At 34.6% G+C, this 20795-nt stretch overlaps 1 protein-coding gene across 1 annotated transcript in view; it reads right to left on the reverse strand.

Annotated features, from left to right (window-relative positions):
• The window catches only part of LOC149782387 (uncharacterized), a 184813-nt gene that overhangs the window by 115020 nt on the left and 48998 nt on the right, over positions 1 to 20795 (reverse strand). Inside the window, exons 3-4 of the mRNA XM_089935125.1 lie at positions 13999 to 14099; positions 4447 to 4621 (exon numbers count right to left, since the gene is read on the reverse strand). Of these exons, the coding sequence (XP_089791251.1) occupies positions 4447 to 4621; positions 13999 to 14099 (276 nt within the window). The remainder of the gene's footprint in view (positions 1 to 4446; positions 4622 to 13998; positions 14100 to 20795) is intronic.

Here is a 20795-nt window from a genome sequence, read left to right on the forward strand (position 1 = left end):
ACATAAACTTTATGAAGCTCACACATGCCTCAGTAAACCCACCCTTGGTACTTCCCACGTCATAAGACATTGAGGCTTCCATTTCTTATGCTCTCAAAATTATTCAGCCAAGTTGCTTTACATATTTATATTTTGTTTTAATTCCAGGTATATGATTGTATCTATTTTTTGTAATTTTATTCATGGCTGTAAATTGAAGTTATTATCTTCTGTTTTAAGAATATTAAGAGCATAAAATAGCACAAAATTACATAAGATCTATAAACAGATGCTTACGTATGCGTTTACAATTACTAGCTATAGTTCTAATGATGACTTTGGGTTAATATCTCATAGACTCATGTGGTTTGGATGGTTTTAGAATAATTACGTAAATTCTATTTGGTTGGGCTAGGTTATGTAGGTACAGTTTGAAATATCGTTGTAATAGATGGTGTACATCAAGGAGAGAACTCAGGAATCAAATTCATTCCTATTTTTGATTCATTTTCATTTGTGTTACTCTGTTAAGTCTGCAGGTGTGCTTTATGTTGTACTTAGATATTATTCGAGAGGAAAACTATTTGTACTGTTCAGTGGAAATAAAAAGTGCTGTAACTGTTGTAAATTATTCAAAGGAGTTCTGGACAATGCTATATTGATGTTATGATTCTTGCGGGATCAGTGCACTGATAAATACCTGTATAACCCCACTGACATTTTTTTCATAAAATACCAAAGACATAGATCATCGCATTCCCGGTCATGTTCTTTATTTCGGCCCTTATATCTCTATACAAATACTGATACAGATACACACACTCTCTGGAGTGTCCTCCTTTCTTAAAGTTCAAATATGGTAACCCTATTCTTGAATCATACACAATTTCAAATTATTTGTTGCTCTTAATACCAGTAGAAATATTGATTTATGTTTTTGTACATACACTGACCTAAATTCACAAATTGGGAACATGCAATTACAAAATTAAATTATGATAAGATTTATCTGGTCAGTGTTCACATCCTCAAAATATAAAAGAAATAAAAAATAATTCTGACCCTTATTTTGAGCGATATAAAGCGGTTCTTGAGTCAGATGCAATTGTTAAACAGAGAGTGTCACGTAGTGGGGAAAGTTTGCTGATGCTTCATGGTACATGTATATGCATATATGCTTATAGTTAATTCATAGTAAGTAGTGTTGTTCCGATTATTGATTATAGTGGATCATTAGTTGGTTTAGGAAACCAATAAGATGATCGATTGTGAAACTCCATAATCGATTGTGTGTTCAGGAAGACTACTACGTTTTAGTTGTATGCAAATCTTAAAGAACAGTAAAACTCCCAGCCACTAAAGCTGATCTGAAGTATTAATTCCCTTCACAACTACAAATATAAAACCATAGGATATTCCATAGGTACAAAATTTCATAATTAGGAACATATAGTCATGATTACATAATCAAGCGGTTATATTGTTGAGTTCATAAATTTAATCACAAATGTGATGATTTGTTTCAGTTCAAATGTAAAATCCTTTTGTAGTATTTGTCAATAATGACAATTACGAAAACCATGTCCTTCTATACTTTAAATGATAGACATATTACATATGAATGAAATGATTATGGGGGATTGCAACAGTATTTCAGTTACAAAACACTGATCAGCCATTAAACGTTGCTTTCTTTTAACAAAAGATGTAGACAAAAATAATGCACAATATACAAAAATGTAATATTATTATCAGGCTAGAGTATGCATATCATAAAAAGGGATTACTCCTGTACATTTATTAACCTTTTGAACTATTGATCAAAGATATAACACTATAACAAACAAAAATTACAATTTGGTCTAGTAACCGATTAGATTCGATTATCAGTTAATTAAGTAGAACTGATTATCAAATCTGAAGTTCTGACCAATTCTCATCACTAGTAGTAAGAGTACCTGGAATAATGTTAATAAGTATTTTGTAAGATTACCACTATAGACGCTGCTTGTCTGTTGTTTAATCATTACGCAATGACCCGTCCACTGTAATATTCAAATGAATTTATACTACCACGTAGAGACTTCTCTGTTTGTTTTGTACTTAGTCAGTCATGTCATGACTGGCTTTGAAGCACTCTTGTTATTTTTCGGGACTGGAAATCCAAAAATAACTTGTAAGGGCTAAATTACCCCATGGCAGTTTTAAGAGAACACACCACATCCATTCGAAACTGAGAGATTCAAATCTAGGGAGGAGTCTCAATAAGTAATTTGTTCAGACTAAATCCGTTTATCCGTCAGTATATGTGCGAACGTCACCAAATATGGATCATAGAGAAGTTAAGAGGCATTAGATTTTACACCCGAGTAGCAGAAGTTGTGTGCTCGTTAAAAGGCGGGAACGAATTCAAGTGAAATTCTAAGTTGGACTGAGAGTGAATGCTTCTTGAGGAAGCTTTCCAGATGGGTGTGAGAAGTGACACCCGAGGATTGGAGAGAATGAAGACACGTTGAGGGCGCATGGGATGTCTATTAAGTCATCAGCAGTTAGGGTGCAGGTACAGTGCCAAAAGGAAACATGGAAGAGAGTACCGGAAATGTCAGAAAAATGGATCCATAAGTGCCATGAGATAAGGTAGTCAAGGTTACCGGAAGTACCAAGAGAGAATCAAGAGACAGACAGATGAGTAACATAATCAACACTGAAGGGAAACACTCTCACTAACACCTTTAATTCATATGATGAGATATTAATAGCCAAATGTGAATAAGTCATCTTTTGTATTTATTTGAAAAAATAGTGATTGAAAAATGTATTGATGTAATAACCAGATAAATTTGATTTATTTTATTAAATTGTTATACCTTTCCCTGTGAGTTATTCACACACCTAAACTGTCGGCAGTACTGACTGGGGGCTTGGAGCTGTTTAAGCTGTTATTGTCCACCTTCTCCGGGGTTAGAAATAATAATGTAGGAAGCAAATTACAGAGACATATAACTGGAACAGTCTTTGCACTCAATACATATGTATGATTACGTTTATAAATTGAGATATATATATATATATATATATATATATATATATATATATATATATATATATATATATATATATATATATATATATATATATATATATGTATGTATGTATGTATGTATATATATATATCCTCTGTTCTTCATTATGACAACATTCATATTGATTGACACAATTTTGTATAATGAGTAGCATTATTTTTTATATAATCTGATTACTTTGTATAAAGATCTGCATTTTCATCTAATGAACATTCTTGTGTTTTGAGCTCAATACATTTTTCACTATTTCCATTGTTTACATTTTTTACATAGCCATTTGCCGGGGTGGCTTATGATTCTTGCTGTCACAGGTGACATTTACAAAAGGACATAATTCAAAGGTCTTATACAAATAGTCCAACATGTTTTGCCATTATTTGCATGAAGAGAACATTAGATTGTGTCCATGTATATGCTCATTTTATGCACTTGTTTCAACCATATATAACGTGAACAGTCAGTGATACATATATGCCCAACAGTCAGCCATCCTTACAATTATGAATATATGCAGATGTAATAATGTTGGGTTTTTAAATATGAAAGCAAAGAAAGTGATGAGTTTTCCATTTTAATTTTGATTGCCAGCTCATGTTGCCATTTATATATCATCTTGTTGCTGTCACAGCTCTGAAGTGCACTGGTTAATTTGCTTGCCAGTGACTGTGTTGGTGTCACAGGATTTGTGACATCACTTAAAATGAAGAGGACAAAACTGACCATGCTAACGGAAATGATTGCTGTTCAGCCGGCCATTGACATGAGGTTCTATATCAATACCCATCTTTGGGGTCATGAACTATATACATACCCAACTTGGGGATTCATTAAACATATCGAAATAGTTGCAACCATAAGCTCCTATAATATGCCCAATTCTGGAGTAATGAACCATCTCCAATAATGTGTTCGACCTCAGCATCATGAGCCATACTGACACCAGATATAGTTGCAGTGTTTCCTACAAGAAAATGACACCCTTTCGTTCGTCTGTAACCCTACCATGGTTGGCCATTAAATGTTTAAAAAAATTCATGTGCCATGGAGTCAGATTCGTAGTTATACAAGCATTCTGGGTATGATTTTCTTTACAGGAGTCTTGAAATGCAAATTACAAAATCAGCAGTAGTAGCTAAAACCATGAACTGACCTTTCATATACCTATTAGGTCATGAAGGTTTCAGTGAAATACATGCTAACATGCTTTATATTTTTGAATCCAGAGGAGTGAGATACTATATGGATGATTCTCAACTAAAACAATTCTTCAAATGAATGCATGAAACAATGCAATGCTTCTCATTTTATACAAAAATTAAATCTGCACTAAGTTATTGATGATTAGGAAACAGCAATAATTTCACGATGTATTTCAAGTACTTACCCCAAGAGATATTTGTTTCGACATCCAAAGTAACTGGGCTTGTTATTTTCACATGTACTGTATAGTTTTTGTTTTGATTTATAAATGCAGTTGAATTCTGAAGTGAAACCCGTATTGCACCATTTGCCTGGGTTGACTTGTTAACAATCCAATTCACATCTAGTTGTACTCCATCCTGTATAATGAAAAAGAGCACTTTAGCATACAATTTTGTGTAAGAAAGGCCAGTAAAAGAGGTCCAAGTGGTTTCAAATCAGTCACCTAAGTCTCTGTAATATAATCTAGATTCTTTTGTCAAATAATCTGGAGCATCTAAGATTTCATGACAAAATGAAAAGTGAACTTACTGGAGTACAGGTTCCAGAATTAAGGATACTACTGATCAATGGGTCTCAATGATTACAACCAATGTAAATGTAGTATGAGGAAATATGGTCCGATTGATCCCATCTTCACGGCCATGATTTTAACTTCCTTGCTGGCTAAGAGGTTACGTTAGGTTGATGACAGTCGGCTTGAGGTTTGTGAGACCAACAGCCGATAGCCAGCTATGTGTTTATTTAGTAATTAGATGGCTGAGTCAGCTAGTCACTTAAAATGTCACTAAGATGACAATATTTCTGTGCTCACAGTTACATGTGAGAACATTTGTGCCCAAGCGCCAACTAACATCAAATGAAGCGTAACAGGCAATTTGAATGAGATGAATTTTAAAATCTACAGTAGGGGAGGCTAATGTCTCAGACAGACAAGGGGCAATGAAATTAATTAGTGGGTTCCTGGCTCGGGGAAGAGCGGAGGATACAATGAAGTATCAAAACGGATTCTAGGGGAACGACCATTCCGAGCACACCAGACTCATAAAAGAAAATTTTGTCTTCTTTTTTTAATATTATCTGTCACACAATATTGCAATTGCAAAAATTAAAATATAAACCCAGTAAGAGGTTTGAAGTTGTCATTAGTGTTCATCAATTGAGTGGATGGTCCTGATGCTCAAACTTCTATGTTGGATTGTCTAAGCGAATCCAGGATGTCTATATGTTGCTTGCGGTGTGTGCAAAAAATAAATTGCATCTCCACAACCTTATGTATCTTATTGCAGGCATGTTTCACAAAGTGAAACTCCGGCAACTAGTTCTGAAATATATTCTTGTTGGTGATGCAATTGAGAGCTAATTGCTTCCAAAATCAGCTTCAACAATGAATCACACTTTAGCACTATTCTGATAGTTGAAATGACCATGATTTGCATTTTATATATGCAGTAAAATCTGACATAGAGAAAAGTTGCCGCTGTTCACAAACTTGTCAAAAACTGATCATACTTATGGATTAAACATTTTAATTTATGGCATCATTATGAAAATCATAACTTGTATTCTCATACATACATGTAACATCTCTTTGATTTGCCAATATTGGGTTGTTTCACATCTTGATCGTACATATGCAAATTAGCACAATGGGCTCACCTACTGCAGTTTTCAAACACATCTCACTATATATTGTCAGCCAATTAAGTATTATGTGAAACGGAGCATTACACCTGACCTCTTTGCAGTTTAATTAACCGCTATATAAACTGCTCATATATACTTTTATATCAGCTCCAATCATGACTGTTTACCGTTTATGTATGCTACATGTAACAGGCATATATTAAAATATGTTTTTTTTTTTTTTTTTATTTATATTGTCAAATTGAGTTTTCTCAAAACATTACTGTGTCAGGGGCTTTGGGAATACACAATTGAATTTTTAGCATGACATGCCATGTTATAATTTCATTAAAATTAGATTTCCAATTTACGTAAACGGTGGCGATCTGATTTTAGTTAGGTTGTGCCGTGTTATGACAGGTGTGTCAACATCTTGAAAATACATTTCTGCATTTCATCAGCATGATCCAAGTTTTCTCTGACAAATTTGATTTTGTTTTTTGACAAGCCTGATAAGCACCTCTTTTAGAAAACAGGATAGGCCCGATCCGAAATTAGAGGGGCCCCAGGTATCGGGCTATCCATTTTGTTGAGCACAGTTTGGTCAAGATACAAGGTTTAAAAGTATTGTGCAAAAACATTTTCTCCTTCAAGACGTAGTCAGTCATCTTGTCGTTTGACATTTTGACAGTATAATCAATAGGATGTTTACTTTTCTACCTGACAGCACTCCATAAAGTTTGGTTCAGATATGGTCTGTAGAACTAATGACTTTCATGTTTGACCTTGAAATTGATAAAGCCATTTTCTTTATCCTAAAAGCAAGCTATATATATTCACAAAGTCCAGTGTAGCAGATAGAAGAAAATTCAGGATATTGTGTGAAATAAATTATGGAACAGAAGGACAACTGGAAGCAATTTCTGATGGACAAATGGATAAATGGACAAGGTCACAAAGTATATATATGCCTTATGGAACGTGTATACAGATCAACCATACATTACAAATTATTATTTTGCTTGAACTACAAGAGACCCATGCGACTCAAGATTTTGATCTAGGAAACACATGGGAATTAGGTACTTAATAATCATTCTAGACGTAACATTGTCTCGCTAGAAATTGTTATAATTTGTTTTAAAGTACAAAACTTTGTAGAGGCTTGTAAAGACATTTGTTCCTGACTGGTTCCATTTGAAACATTGTCTTAAATACCATTCATCTAATACTTTCTCCACAATACAGTAATTGTTCTATTTCACCTTAGAGTACTCTATATTAAAAGAGCCTTGTGCAGGTTGGGCATCCCTGTTAATATAATTATTATTATTATTGTCAGTATTAATAGGTGGTCTATATAAAATATGTGGATCAGAGATAATTTACAGATGACCATTATATACGTACGTGTGTGCGTGTTACATTTAATATCAATAAATTGTGACTTTTGTTTAGTTGAATTTGCCTGCAAGGATGGTGGCCGATGAACTGTAAAGCAGTCAATTAAAGTAAAAATAAAGATTACTCATCTTCTAGTCCAACCAATCAACAGCTGTTATAAGCAGCATTCTGGTTCAATGTTTGGATGGCAACATTTGAATACATATAAAAAATACCTAAGTTCTGCTTGGATAAGGACTAAAGAATAAAAGAGGGATATGACTCTATACATCAAAATATGTAACATAAAGGAAATGAAACCAGCAATGTAAGTAAAATTTAAGAAGTAATTTATTTCCCAAGAAAGCAAAGTGAAATTTTAAGAGAAATACAGTATTGTATTAAATCTCAAATAATCATATATGTCCTATCCTAAGTCCAAAAGTATAGAATATTCCAAATGTATTGCATATATATATACTGTCCTTAACTTTAAACACTGATTGTAGTTTAAGCCAATGTTCATTTGTAAAACAAAATTTTAGATAGCTTTTGGAAAGCTAGTTTGCATAAAATTTGTATTGTTGCATTGAATTTAAAGCTGGCCTCCTTTGTATTATCACATTAATTATGTCTTTTGGATCAAATGAAGGAGGAAGAATAAAAGAAAAGTTAAAAGGCATGAAAATCCTACAAACTTAGAAACTAGCGGCCTTGGTTGTATGTGGGGTAAACTCACGTCACTTGATCAATCAAACACTGTTAAAAATGTTATTGTGCATGTAACGTAAACTACCTTAAACTGACTCGTTCATAACTGTGATAAAAGACAGCAAGACAGCCAAGTGAAATGAATACTTTGTAAAATAAAAAGATTGATTTCACAGATACGGACCATTGTTGGCAAGCGAGTTTCAGAGAATTCTTGAACTGGCACTTAGATATATCCTCAGGGATGATAAAAAGTTTCATTATTACTTCCAATGATATCATGACATCAATATTGTGATCACTGAACAAAACGAAAATTGAGTTTCAACGAAGATGATTGTCTCACGAAATAAATATCGGTTGTTTTTGAAAACAAAACGGATTCTTGTTTCGTGGTGTATCAACAGTTAGTCTTGTTCCCTGCTAAGTTGACTCCCAGTTTGACATCATACTATTAAACACCACTACGGGAACCAGACTCATCACGAAAACAAAAAGCTGTGACGTATTACACATATGTTTTGCGTACACATGATGGTTGTTGAAACCAGTTGGAATGATCTTTCACATGTTGGACATTTTCAAGATAAATGTTATATAAACAGAACAATGAACAATATAATTGAAAAAGCGTAATGTTAAAAAATGTGTATTCAGTCATTAAACAGCCCAGTTCCCTAATAACGCCCTCCCCGCCGGTTCTGTCAATGTCAAAGTGAATTCTTTGCATTTTTTGGAGGTCCCTCGGTAACTCGCGCCCTTGCTTATAGTGCGGGCTGTGTTTGTGGACCCCATTGTGCACGAGTTATCAAGGGAGAGGTGCGTTAAAGTGGACGGTATTGCAGAAAACTAGACAGATGTAGCTCTACAATAACAACAAATAATCTGAACTTTCTACTTGCATTACAAAATACAGTAGGAAAAAGATATTTGTTTGAGATCTGATTCTTTTCACATCAAAGGTTTGCCTGAGGCTGTTGCTGGAATTGGATTTAGTGTCAGGATTTTAAACTTTTTGGCCTAAGATCTAGGGCAGGCCACTGATCTGCACACAAACAGAGAGACCTTTGCAAAAAGTATAATAAAAGAGAGATTTTAAGTAAAATGTGGCCAGGACAAAATAATGATAGGTCCAATAAGCAAACAAGACAAAATAAAAAATAAAGATCTCCAATTTTACTCTCCTGCACATGCAAAAGTGAAATAACCGATGAAAAACAATATTTCTAGCACAACTAGGCAACATCCTAAATGAAAATCTCTTAGAAGCAGACATATTTGGATGTATTCAGATGTAACCCCCAAATGTGTTTCCTACTCCAATTTCAGGCAAAACTGACATTAGTCTCCAGGATTTAATTAGTTGACCTGGAAAAGGTTTGATCTCTAATTATCTTTGTTGGCGCAATATTCTAGAATATTTTCAGGATAACCCAAACCAGCTTATCTTACTCGTCAGAAATGCTGATAAACAATGTCACATAATTGCCTGCGGGGCATGCACTCCACTGCAATTTCTAATTTGTCCGAGTCTATAGACTATAAGAAAACATGGGTCACCACTTTTACAAAAACAAAAAGAGGGCAACCTGATATTCTGCTGCTTTGGATGGGATATTCATCCATTTAATGTTCACAAACTGGTCATGAAATGTTCATGTTCAATTTACGAATAGTTGATGGGTAATGATCATTCATTGGCTCTTCAAAGGTCAATCAGTAAAACTTCTGTTGTTAAGGACTGGACCATACTTTGAGCTACATGTATTAAGTGTGATGCGCCAAGTCATTTTTGCAACAAAAAACGCAACTTTCCCAAACTGAAATTGACATCTTCTGTTGATAACATTTTATAACAGTATTTGCAGTGGTGACTATACCTTGATTTCTGCTGAACATCCAATGAAGCCAAGTCCTTAGCAGGAAGAGACCATTTGAATTACTAAGGGGGTGGAGTAAATGTGAAAATTATTGTCTTATTCTAATTTGTGGTAGAAACAAGGACATTATGCCATTCTTTGCTTTAACTGAATCAATATTATCTTGTGATGAATAAAATAATATAGAAGACCACAATCCAAAATCATAACTTCGCCCCATACAATCAGATGGCCAGTCCCTTGCATTACACATGCATTTAGAATTGAAAAAGTTAATAGTTATGTTCGTGTCTATTAAATTTTGTAACTGGACCATTATTGTTTAAGGACTAAACATGTGGTTAGTTTTCATGCTTAAACAGGAATATAGATTTGCATGGTTCAAGAGAAGTTCGACAAGGTGTGCCTCTTGTCAAGTCAGCACATACGTTTTCTAAGTGCACGAAATACACGAGGCTTTTCAGATTAAGTTTTATTGTCCATATATATGATCGATATAAACATCACTGATAGGTGAAATGTTATCTGATTGTCAATCACTCCTGATGTATCAGGCTTTCCATGGGTGGTCTTCATTGACTGGCTGTTCAAATGTAAATCAGTAATGCCAATCAGCCGTTCCATGGAGGATGTGCCATCAGTGTGCTGGCCAAGGCACAATGGTGTTGTTTACATATTTTATTGCTATGGAATGTTATTGTGGCGCACAAGTGGAGGGATTAGCTCCTCAACCACGATGTGAGGGGTTCCGAAACTACACGTGAGCTGTACTGTCCACCACCGCCTGCTTTCCTGTCTCTGCGAGTAGTATGTTCATATCCATCAATACTGAGAAAAATATCAGTCTGACTTCCAGTCAGTTTTGTTTCTAATACACCAAGCAAATATACACTGTTATCTGGTGAAGTTAACATAAGTTCAACTTTATTTTCCCTCTGATACCCTGAATATTTATATGACCTTATTAACACCCTTCCTGAAAATCCCATATTCATAACTGTATTATAAAGATTGCAATTAATATTTTGGACAATCAAGGAGACATAAACATTATATGGACATTTACTTCAGCTGTTCTTTTTTCTACATCATATGTGTCTACCCCTTGAAATGAAAATATGTACGCAAAACCAAAACAAAACCTTCCAAAGACCAAAAAACCTTACACGAAAAAATGTATTCATACATTATATAAGATCAACAGTTTTAAAACAGCAAGGTATATTTTTGCACATATTTATATAAATATTTACATTTGTAAAACTTTATTTAATTTTTTTTTACTTATAACACTATCATCTTCCTGCTTTGATTAAGCAAAGAAGCTTTTGGTGGATGCTCCCTTCTTCATTTCACAGTTTTTTATGCAGTTTTGTCCTGAAAGGTTCCTCCAGGTCGTATATTCTCAACACCACCACTTTAATGTCTTTACTGCATATTTTACAAAACGCATGTTAAGATCCTAACTTGAATACATCTACAATGCCATAAAAGACTATAATCCAATCAGCCTGAACCTTGCCACGACCTCGTTCAGTGTCTTCAAGCAAGCGTTTCTTTGAGTTAGGCTAGCCATTTGATGGATGGAATATTTCAACTATATGAGAGAAATAAATAAAAAATAATTAAAATATTTATATCTGACATGTGATATAGGAAGATCTCCCGATTACAAATGTTACGAATTTATATTTTTTTCTCATACACCCCAAGATATTATGCCAGGAACTCTCAAACAATTGAAATCTAGAAATATAAAAGTTGACACAGCAGCAGTACAGAAGTTTATACCTTGTCAGATATTGATCGTTTCTATTAAAATTGCGTATCCGGTGTTTGAAAATGTATGCATTTGCTATATGGTGTGCTGAATTTGGTCACAAACTTGATATAAATTTGCAGTGTTATATATTTTCGAGCCATGAGACTTTATCTCAACACAGAAAAGTCGGACAAATTACGGTTACACCAACACGACTGCCACACTATGTAAATTATGAAAATTGATGCAAACTTTATGCATTTGATTGTAATAAGTATACATAATAAAATGATAATGTATAAACTAAGAAAACAAACTTACTAAGCAGGTAGTTAGTCACTATTAGAAATCCGAGTGAGCGTCAAATTTCATAGCGATAAACGACAAGATCTTCAGACACAGGATTTTAACCATGGATAAAACCACGGTTTTGAGTATGATTTGATTGGTTGTTTCGGGCTACACTAGTTTCACTGAATTCTCCTTCTAAAAGAATTGTTTTGCCCAGAGTCCCGGATGCACACAAAACAAAAAAGAATTTTTAAAAATAAAATTACAAATTTTGTATGAAAACGCAATACAAAACGATTGTACGTCCGTACACCAATGAAAAAGAAAAAACGTGCAAATTACGTGTAAACCGTACAAGTTGACACCGATGCAAAATATATTTCTACATACATTTACATATTTATAATGTCAGTTTTTTGGATCCAGTTTCATACACAGTTTGTTGCTTAGTTCTGTTTAATGTATTATTTACAGTCTGCATATTCCTTGTACAAATGCTGGTTGTGTGTGTGCGTGTGTGTGTGTGTGTGTGTTTGATTTGGATTTATAATGTGGGTTTAACAGTTTTAGTGATATCACTATAATATTTGCAATGTGGCAGTTTTGTAGTGATGTCACCATGCCGCATATATGTAGCATCATGTCCCACCCAGTCACATTATTCTGGCCAACCAGTCCCAACACTAACCTCTTAATGCTGAGTACCAAGTGAGGCAGCTGTTAGTACCATTTTATAAGTCTTTCGTATGACTCTGCCATGGTTCGAACCTGTAACTTGCATCCAAGGCAGACACTCTAACCACACAGACCATTGGAGCAGGCAAATGTTGGTTGTTTTGCTATATTTGATGCAAGATTAATTACATCAATACAGAGATTCAAAGAAGTTAAGATGTTGAATTTGTATATGTAAGTGGGATCAAACTTTGTGAGCTGACAATAGTCTTATGTAAAATTATTTGCACCAGGAACAACAGCATCATTACCAGTGTCTTATTGACCATACTTATGACAAGCTTTGGTCTATCTTAGAACATACCCAGGATCTAAATTCCTTACCCTATGCCTACAATTAAGAACATTATGTTTTATCTCACTACACAGATTACATTTTTTATTTGTCCTTAAATGTCCATAATATTGGAACTGTTTACTTTTGTTCACAATGTTTTGACTTTGTTTTGAGTTTTTGCTTTTACTTCTGAAAGTGACTTCTGAAATTGTTCACAATTCTGGTGACTTTATTTATGTTTTTGACATTAAATCCTTCTACTCCTCATTGAAAGCTTATTAAAAAAAAATCCCAAAAAGTTCCTTGTTTATATAGCCATCTTTAGTAAGTAAATCCTGGTAGTTGTAGCCTAATTTACAGTTGGTTGGTGAGCTAATATTCTGATGGATTCATTCATATCCCATAAATCGTGATCTTCATGCCGTGCCAGTTCTCAAAGAACTATTTCCGATTTATGATTTTGTCTATTATTCAGTCAATTCCAATTGATCATCTCTTTGTGCTGTATTATCTCCTCCAACATGTATGACAACGGTGGAAAAGTTTCTTAGATTATAAAGCATGTATTGTATGTACAATATGCCACCTGATACTGCACATTTTTTTGACATTCTTTTTCAATCCTCTGACATTTAATCCATGTAGAATGGAGCAATCCCATTATGAATACATTGTTCTTTGTCTGTAAATGAGACAGTCTGTGGTGGATGTTTGGTCACACTCTGTTTATTTCCTTCATTGGCTTGGGACACTTCTTACTGTGCATGAAACAGACAAGGTAAGTAACTTCTCAACACTCCATTCTACACCTGATAAGTAACTTCCAAACACTCCATTCTACACCTGACCCTCAATCACAAGCTTTTATTCCCATCCATAAAAGTACTCTTCCATAATAGTTGCCATTTGTGAAACGTTAGAATGAATTTGGCCAGCTAGGAAAAAGTTACAACCGCCTCTAACTTCTAGTACTTACAAGAGATACAGTGTATATTGAGACCTAATTTTAATCCACATAAGAGCAGCCCCAACAGAATAAACTAATGAAGCACTGAAACAAATTTTAGTTACCTGTTTTACTGTTGCTTCATAAACTGGATCTGGAAAAGCAATAAAGGTTATTTCTATTCCTTTGGGATTAAGCTTGGTTATATTAACATTCTTTGTGTTGTCTGAAAAGAGAATAAACATAAATATGCATAAATTGTATGTTCATGAAATATTCAATATTCTGCAAAAAAAGACTATCAATCATTTGTGATTACACTAACGAAATTACATCCGTATTATGGCATTATTTTATTTTATTGCATCATCTATTTGTATTGCAGGAGGTCATCAGTGTAGTGCTTTGCACTGTTTTTCTTTTGGAACCAGCTGCCTGAAAAAAAATTAGGGACATCATTATGAATCAAGGGGTGTAATGTATACTGTAGTTGTAATTCCTGAACATATTCTGGGAAAAAAGGGGAATAATGTACAGCAGATACCGTAAATTAATTATCATAAAAAAAATATTTCACTTGCATCTAAACATATATTTGTACTGCTCATTTTTATTTCTTTGCAACAATATGTATTCCTTTTCAAGCAGTGATATTTTCAAATTATTACTGTACAACCAAAGACAAGATCATCCAGGGACCGAGTTGTGCCTCTGTATTTTAATGTTGCAATACATGTATATTTTATTCTTATCTTCTTATTATTTGGTAATTATTCATTATATTCAATTATTCACTCACATTTGTAACATCTGATGCAGGCTTCTATTATGATTGAGAGCATGGCTGACTTCAACATTCATAAGTATTTGCATTTTAACATCCTGGAATATTTTGTAAATTTTTCACATATGGACATTCCTTTTGAATTTAAGTGGTTACGAGTGTAACTTTTTTCATTTATGACCAACCAGTCATCATAATACGTCTTTCATAAATCATCATGTCAATATCACATTCTGTTATTAGGAGAAATAATACTAATATGCCATGGTGGCCATATTGGATGTCTTAGCAGCAGCATTTTCATTTTGAGCAACTAGACCCACAGCTGTATATATGGTAATGTAGCAATTTTCCAAATAGTTAAGAAGGAGAAGCAATAACTAAGAGGCTGAGATGTGTAGGGTAATGGACCTCTAGCCATCCCATTAGCTCTTCTAACATATCACCATCTGAGCTAAAAATATCAGCACCATACCAGAAAATAATGTGGGGATGAACTGGGCACTCCATCAGTTTGAAGCTGTACCAATGTAAAAGGGTATCTTTCCTTGAGATAAGGATGAAGTTGGGCTACGATATCTTATAGCCTGCTCTGGACATCTCTGCTCATACGAATTTGTCACAGATGCATATTATCAAGTCATCAGCTACACAAGCAGTAACCTCAATCCTGTTGGGTAGTTATTGCATGATATCTTCCCGCTCTTGATAGTACAGTGTAATTAAAAACATTTTGTGCCATATAATCCTCGGGCCAATGCATGCAAAAATCTAAATTTTACATATCACCTTGTTATGGACCATGTGGCATGCCCAATTGTCAAAAAACACTTGCTTTGCAATATCATTCACAACTCACACTTCTGTCCATGCGAATTCTAGTCTTATCTGACGAAACTGAACAATAACTATGTCTGAAAGCTCACCAGTCCTGTGAGTCAGTGGTTCTTCCTCTACTGTATAGACTGGCTGACATATATATTTGTTGTTGTTTTGCGGTTTAATGTAATTTTTCGCAGATGAAAGGCTGTATGTGGTAGACTTTATACATTGTGAAGGAAGAACCTGGGAAGACCATGGGAAGAACAACCAACTCACTGGAAGCTACTATCAAGCTTTATCATGCAACCACAATGGCTGAGCCCAAGACCTGAACCCACACAGTCTAAGGTGAGATAGTAGTGATATGTGAGGATGAGTGATTTAGACTTAGCCACTCGGGGCTGAACTGCCATATATAACCTATGATGTGCTGATACAGGATCGTCAACTGATGCATCACCAAGGAAGGTGTGTTGCTGATTCCTCTCAGTGGAAGGGTGTGACACACTACTTCTGATAGGGTGGTGGCAGTGCATCTCCTCCTCAATGGGTGAGGCAGCGACACACTATGAGAAAAGCAGTGCATCTCCTCCTCCAAGGTAGGTAGTGACACATGATGGTAAAGGCAGTGCATCTCCTCCACAATGGGATGCATCAAAATGCTTTAGGATGAGCGGTGCATCTCCAACGTGGAAGGCAGAGACATGCTGTTACATGATCACTGTATTTCCTTAATTGGATGTAGCAAAGTGCTGAGAGGGGTATTCCAGTCAGAAGATCCCTTATGTTCAGTAACAGAGAAGCCAGACAATTCTGAGGAAGAAGGGAAATGAAATTTCTTCTTTCTCTGATAAGTGCAGCTGGAGTCTGCAAGATTCCAGCTTTCTACTGACCGAGATTTATAGAATGTACGATGAATTTCCCTTGTACATTTGGAACATGTAATACCATCTGTACGAGTGTCCGAGGAATACTTGTTGTGGCCACACCTGCCCACTGACTGTAATCCTTAATATAGTAAACAAATTAAAATATTTATAATATCACTTATAACTCAACTTGTTGTATGTACAGTGTAAGAAGTACACCCCTGTGATCTCTAGAGACGTAGTAATCCGTAGTATAAATTTACCTGTCTTAGTGTTTTATACAATTTTTATTGAGAAAATGAAGTATACGTACATACAAGTACAAAGTGAAACAAATTCAACGCATTGATTAAAATATCTAGTACAGTATACGATGTGGTTCCTGCGGTGTCAGTATAAACTAAAGAACACGCAGTATCTAGTGAGCATGCTTTCATTATTCCTTGCGTAAATGATTTAACGGTACCTAGATATAAAATGATTTTGATAGCACGTGTATCAGACCCCTGCAGGTGTACATGAATTTAACCTAATTTCCTGGAGAAACCATCTGACGGAATTGTATAAATCCTTTTAGTTATTAAATGCATGTATGCAGGATTCGTGTTATGTGTTCAACGATACTTGAGGATGATTTATGTATGTTGTACAATATTTCGAAACAGTGAGTTCAGTTCATCATGTGCCGCACATGCAAAGTGCTTTCAATAGGAAGAACTGAATACTTTCAGCACTCAGACGATGCATGACAACATCGTCTGTGTATAAATGACTCACCGTAAAACTAAATCTACATTTTACGGAATGTCTTGTCAGTGAGCGGTCTACTATAAGGACTTTCACATCTTCAGCTGTAGAGGCATGTGAGTTAATCATTAATTTATTGTGTATAAGTTATAACTATTGTACTACCACAATTTTTTAAAAATATTTTCTATAAAGCTACGGCTTATCTAGTATAAGGCAAAATATTTTCTGTTCTTGTTTGTGACTTAGCAAGAGAATTACATTAGAAATATAACATTGCATTTTCAAGAAATGTTTACCGTATGATTCTTGTTGGGCATGGAAAGGTTTGCTTTTGAACCTGTGTATTGTTTTGTAATTATTGTGTCGATAATGTAACCTGTATAACTTGCCGTATATACTGTCATCACATTTTATAGTATATGCCCGTGTCATGCATAATACACAGTGTTAGATGGATTTTCAGCTGATAAAAGTCGTAGCTGTGTAGCTGATCAGAGTCACAGCCGTAGAACTGACCTGAATCGTAGCTGTAGAACTGAAAGGATTCGATGTGGTACCAGCTGTAGAGCTAAACATAGAAGTTGGCCATAGCAGCTGTAAAGCTGAACCATAGAGCTGAGTTAACAGTGTTGCTGGTCGAGTAGCATATGATCGGGCGTTGCTGGCCGATTGCTGGGTGCCGATTGCTTGCCTGACCAAGGAATTGAATGGTGGTCAGTGTCTCCCTGGGCTAATTTTTGGGGGTTTGTAATACCCAGTGTTTTGGGATTGTAAAGATATTTGATAGATATGTCCCTTCATTTTACTATTTGAGTAAAATATGTAATGTTTTCACTAGTTGTGTGAATATATTTTACTATATGAGTAAAGTACCCCATTTTTTACTATTTGAGTTTAACACATCAATGTTTTCGCCGTGTGAAATCGCTGTTAATCATTCACCTTTGTCCTTGTACTGTGTAAGTTCGTTTATTTGTATTTTTCATTTGTTGCATAATTAGGTTCGTGCAGATTGTGTTGATTTGTCCAATATTTGGATCTTACACACACATATATTAAACATAAATATTAGTTTCATTAAAGTCATTCATCATTCAACATTGTATGTGTATCACCATCAAAAGCGTTATGTTGTTAATCCGAAATCCAGCCCAGTTATCTTGTTACAAACCGAAACTGGAGGAAACACTTTACCACATAACTATTTGGAAATCAGACCAAACATATGGCATAACACCATTAGATATATTTACTGAAAAGGACAGGTCACAACAGCATGGACAAACGAGTTGCACAATGAGTTGCATCATACTGATAAGTCTTCACTCTAAGAGAGGATGTATAATAACAATAATATTAGTACTAATAATAATACAGTAATAATAATAATGCCTTATTTACAGAGGGTGACTCATTAGTCTACAAATATTTTCCCTTGAGGCCCTCTTCGAGAGAGTATAACAATGCACTTTAATGAAGTTAGCAATAATTACTGCTTAGTTTAACATGTTTAACATTAAAATACTAACTTCCATTATCTATTAGAAACCCATACGTGCTCGTGATGTCTCATCTTAAATATTCCAATATTCTTTTAGCAGCTTTTACATGTAGTGGAAGATCGTTCCACAGAACTATACGAGAGTATTGTCATCTATTTTGAAATTGCTCTGTTCTTGGATTCGGTGCTAGAAGGTTTCCATGTGATATTGACCTCACCTGGTATTGTGTTGAAAAAGGTCTGAATAAGTCCTGAAGATACTCTGATGCAGTTCCATGTAGACATTTATATAAAAAGAAATGCTTTGTGAAAATCTGTCCAGTGATATATTGTGAGCCATTTGAGTTCTGTAAACAATCATTTTGAGAGATGATCAATGGATGCATCTAAAAGTACGCATGCTACTCATTTCTTAAGTTTATAAATCCAGTCACACTCAGATTTAGCACAGTTTCCATATACATTTAAACAATAATCAATTGTTGGAGGAATATATGACTTGTGGTATAGGTTTCGAGTTTCCATAGGTAAATATTTCTTGATTCGGCTGAGGAGGGCAATTTTGGATGACAGTGTTTTACTAAACCTATCAATATTGTCTTTCCATAATAAATTATTATCTACGGTCATGCCTACAAGCTTTTCATGTTTGACATTTTATAATGGAAGATTAATTATTGCAAGAGGTAGTTCTGGTTTCCCTGACTTGTGTGGCTTTTGTGATGTCCCCAAAATCGTATATTTTTGTTTTACCTTCTGAGTTTAATCTCATTTGGATAACTTCAGCATCAGAACTAGAAGTATTCAAGGTTGCATCATCTACAAACACATCTGTATTTGTGGATTCATTATTTAATGGTAGATCATTGATATAGTTAAGGAAGAGAAGAGGGCCTAAAGCGTGAGATTGAGAGCTAATATTGCTAATGCTAACTTGTTGATACCTTTGGTTTAGGTATGATCTAGACCAGTTTAAAGAAGGATTGTCGAACATGTAACAGTTCAACTTTTTGCAGCAGACTTTCATGATCAACAATATCACAGGCTTTCTTGAAGGCAAGAAAAACAATCCCAGTCATATGTCCAGTATCCATTTCCTTCAGCCAAAGATCAATTCATTTGGTAAGTTCTGTTTGGCACGATTGGTACTTTATAAATCCTGATTGTGCTTTATGAAATAGAGAGTATCTTTCACAAAAATGTATAGACCTAAATTGTTACATGCTTTTCGTATCATTTTGACAATACAGGTATAATTGATATTGGTTTCTAATTCCCGGGATCCTCCTTTTCTCCTTTCTTAAAAATAAGTGAAACCTTTGCACATTTCAATGTTTCTGGAAAATTACCACTCATTATATTTAAGTTTATTGTATGCATTAGTAGCTTTGTTATTACTGGTGCAGCAAATTTAAGAATTCGTTGACCAATCCCATCCAATCCAGATGATTAATTAATATTCACCATAATTAGCATATCAAAAACATCAGTTTCACTAACATTAGCTACTGAAAAAAATAGTAATCATCAGGGATGTTAGCTCTTATAAATAACAGAAGAGCGTTAAAATAAATTGGGCTGTTAGTCTAGTTCTAAATATTGTTACTGGAGATGCTTATGGAGAAAGTGTTGAACATTTTCACAATGTCTTGTACAGATGATGCTATATCATCATTTTGCTTAAGTCTAGGGGGAGGACAACTGCTCTTGGGTGGGTTCAGCTCTCTTATGTGCTTCCATAATGTATAAGGCTGTATGGAACATCAGATAACATTTGTCTAAAGCAGTGCTGACATCAGCTATATTACCGACTGATCCGAAAGGTTTGCAAACTAAATCAGTTAAGAAGATTTCCTCATCAAACTGTTTAAAGTCCCTATATTGTATTTTAATGTGCTGACCATTTTTAGATAATTTAGGAACATGTCTAGTTACACAGACTGGGCATATTGATTTCACTTATGTTTTCAGGTTTATTGGTACATACATGATCAATGAAAGTAGCACTTGTATCTGTTACTCTAGTTGGGGGTGTTAATTAACTGAGTAAAATTATAAGTTTCTAAGTTACTTATCCATGATAATGGTGGAGTTTTCATGTAGTCAATGTTAAAATCACATAATATGATAGTCTCTAAATCTTCATATAGTTATGCGTTTTGAATTTGCACCTCAAATCTTTCAATCCAATCAGCA

The sequence above is a fragment of the Sinohyriopsis cumingii genome, chromosome 15 (genome assembly GCF_028554795.1).
Source record: "Sinohyriopsis cumingii isolate HCF-2022 chromosome 15, ASM2855479v2, whole genome shotgun sequence".
NCBI lineage: Eukaryota > Metazoa > Mollusca > Bivalvia > Unionida > Unionidae > Sinohyriopsis > Sinohyriopsis cumingii.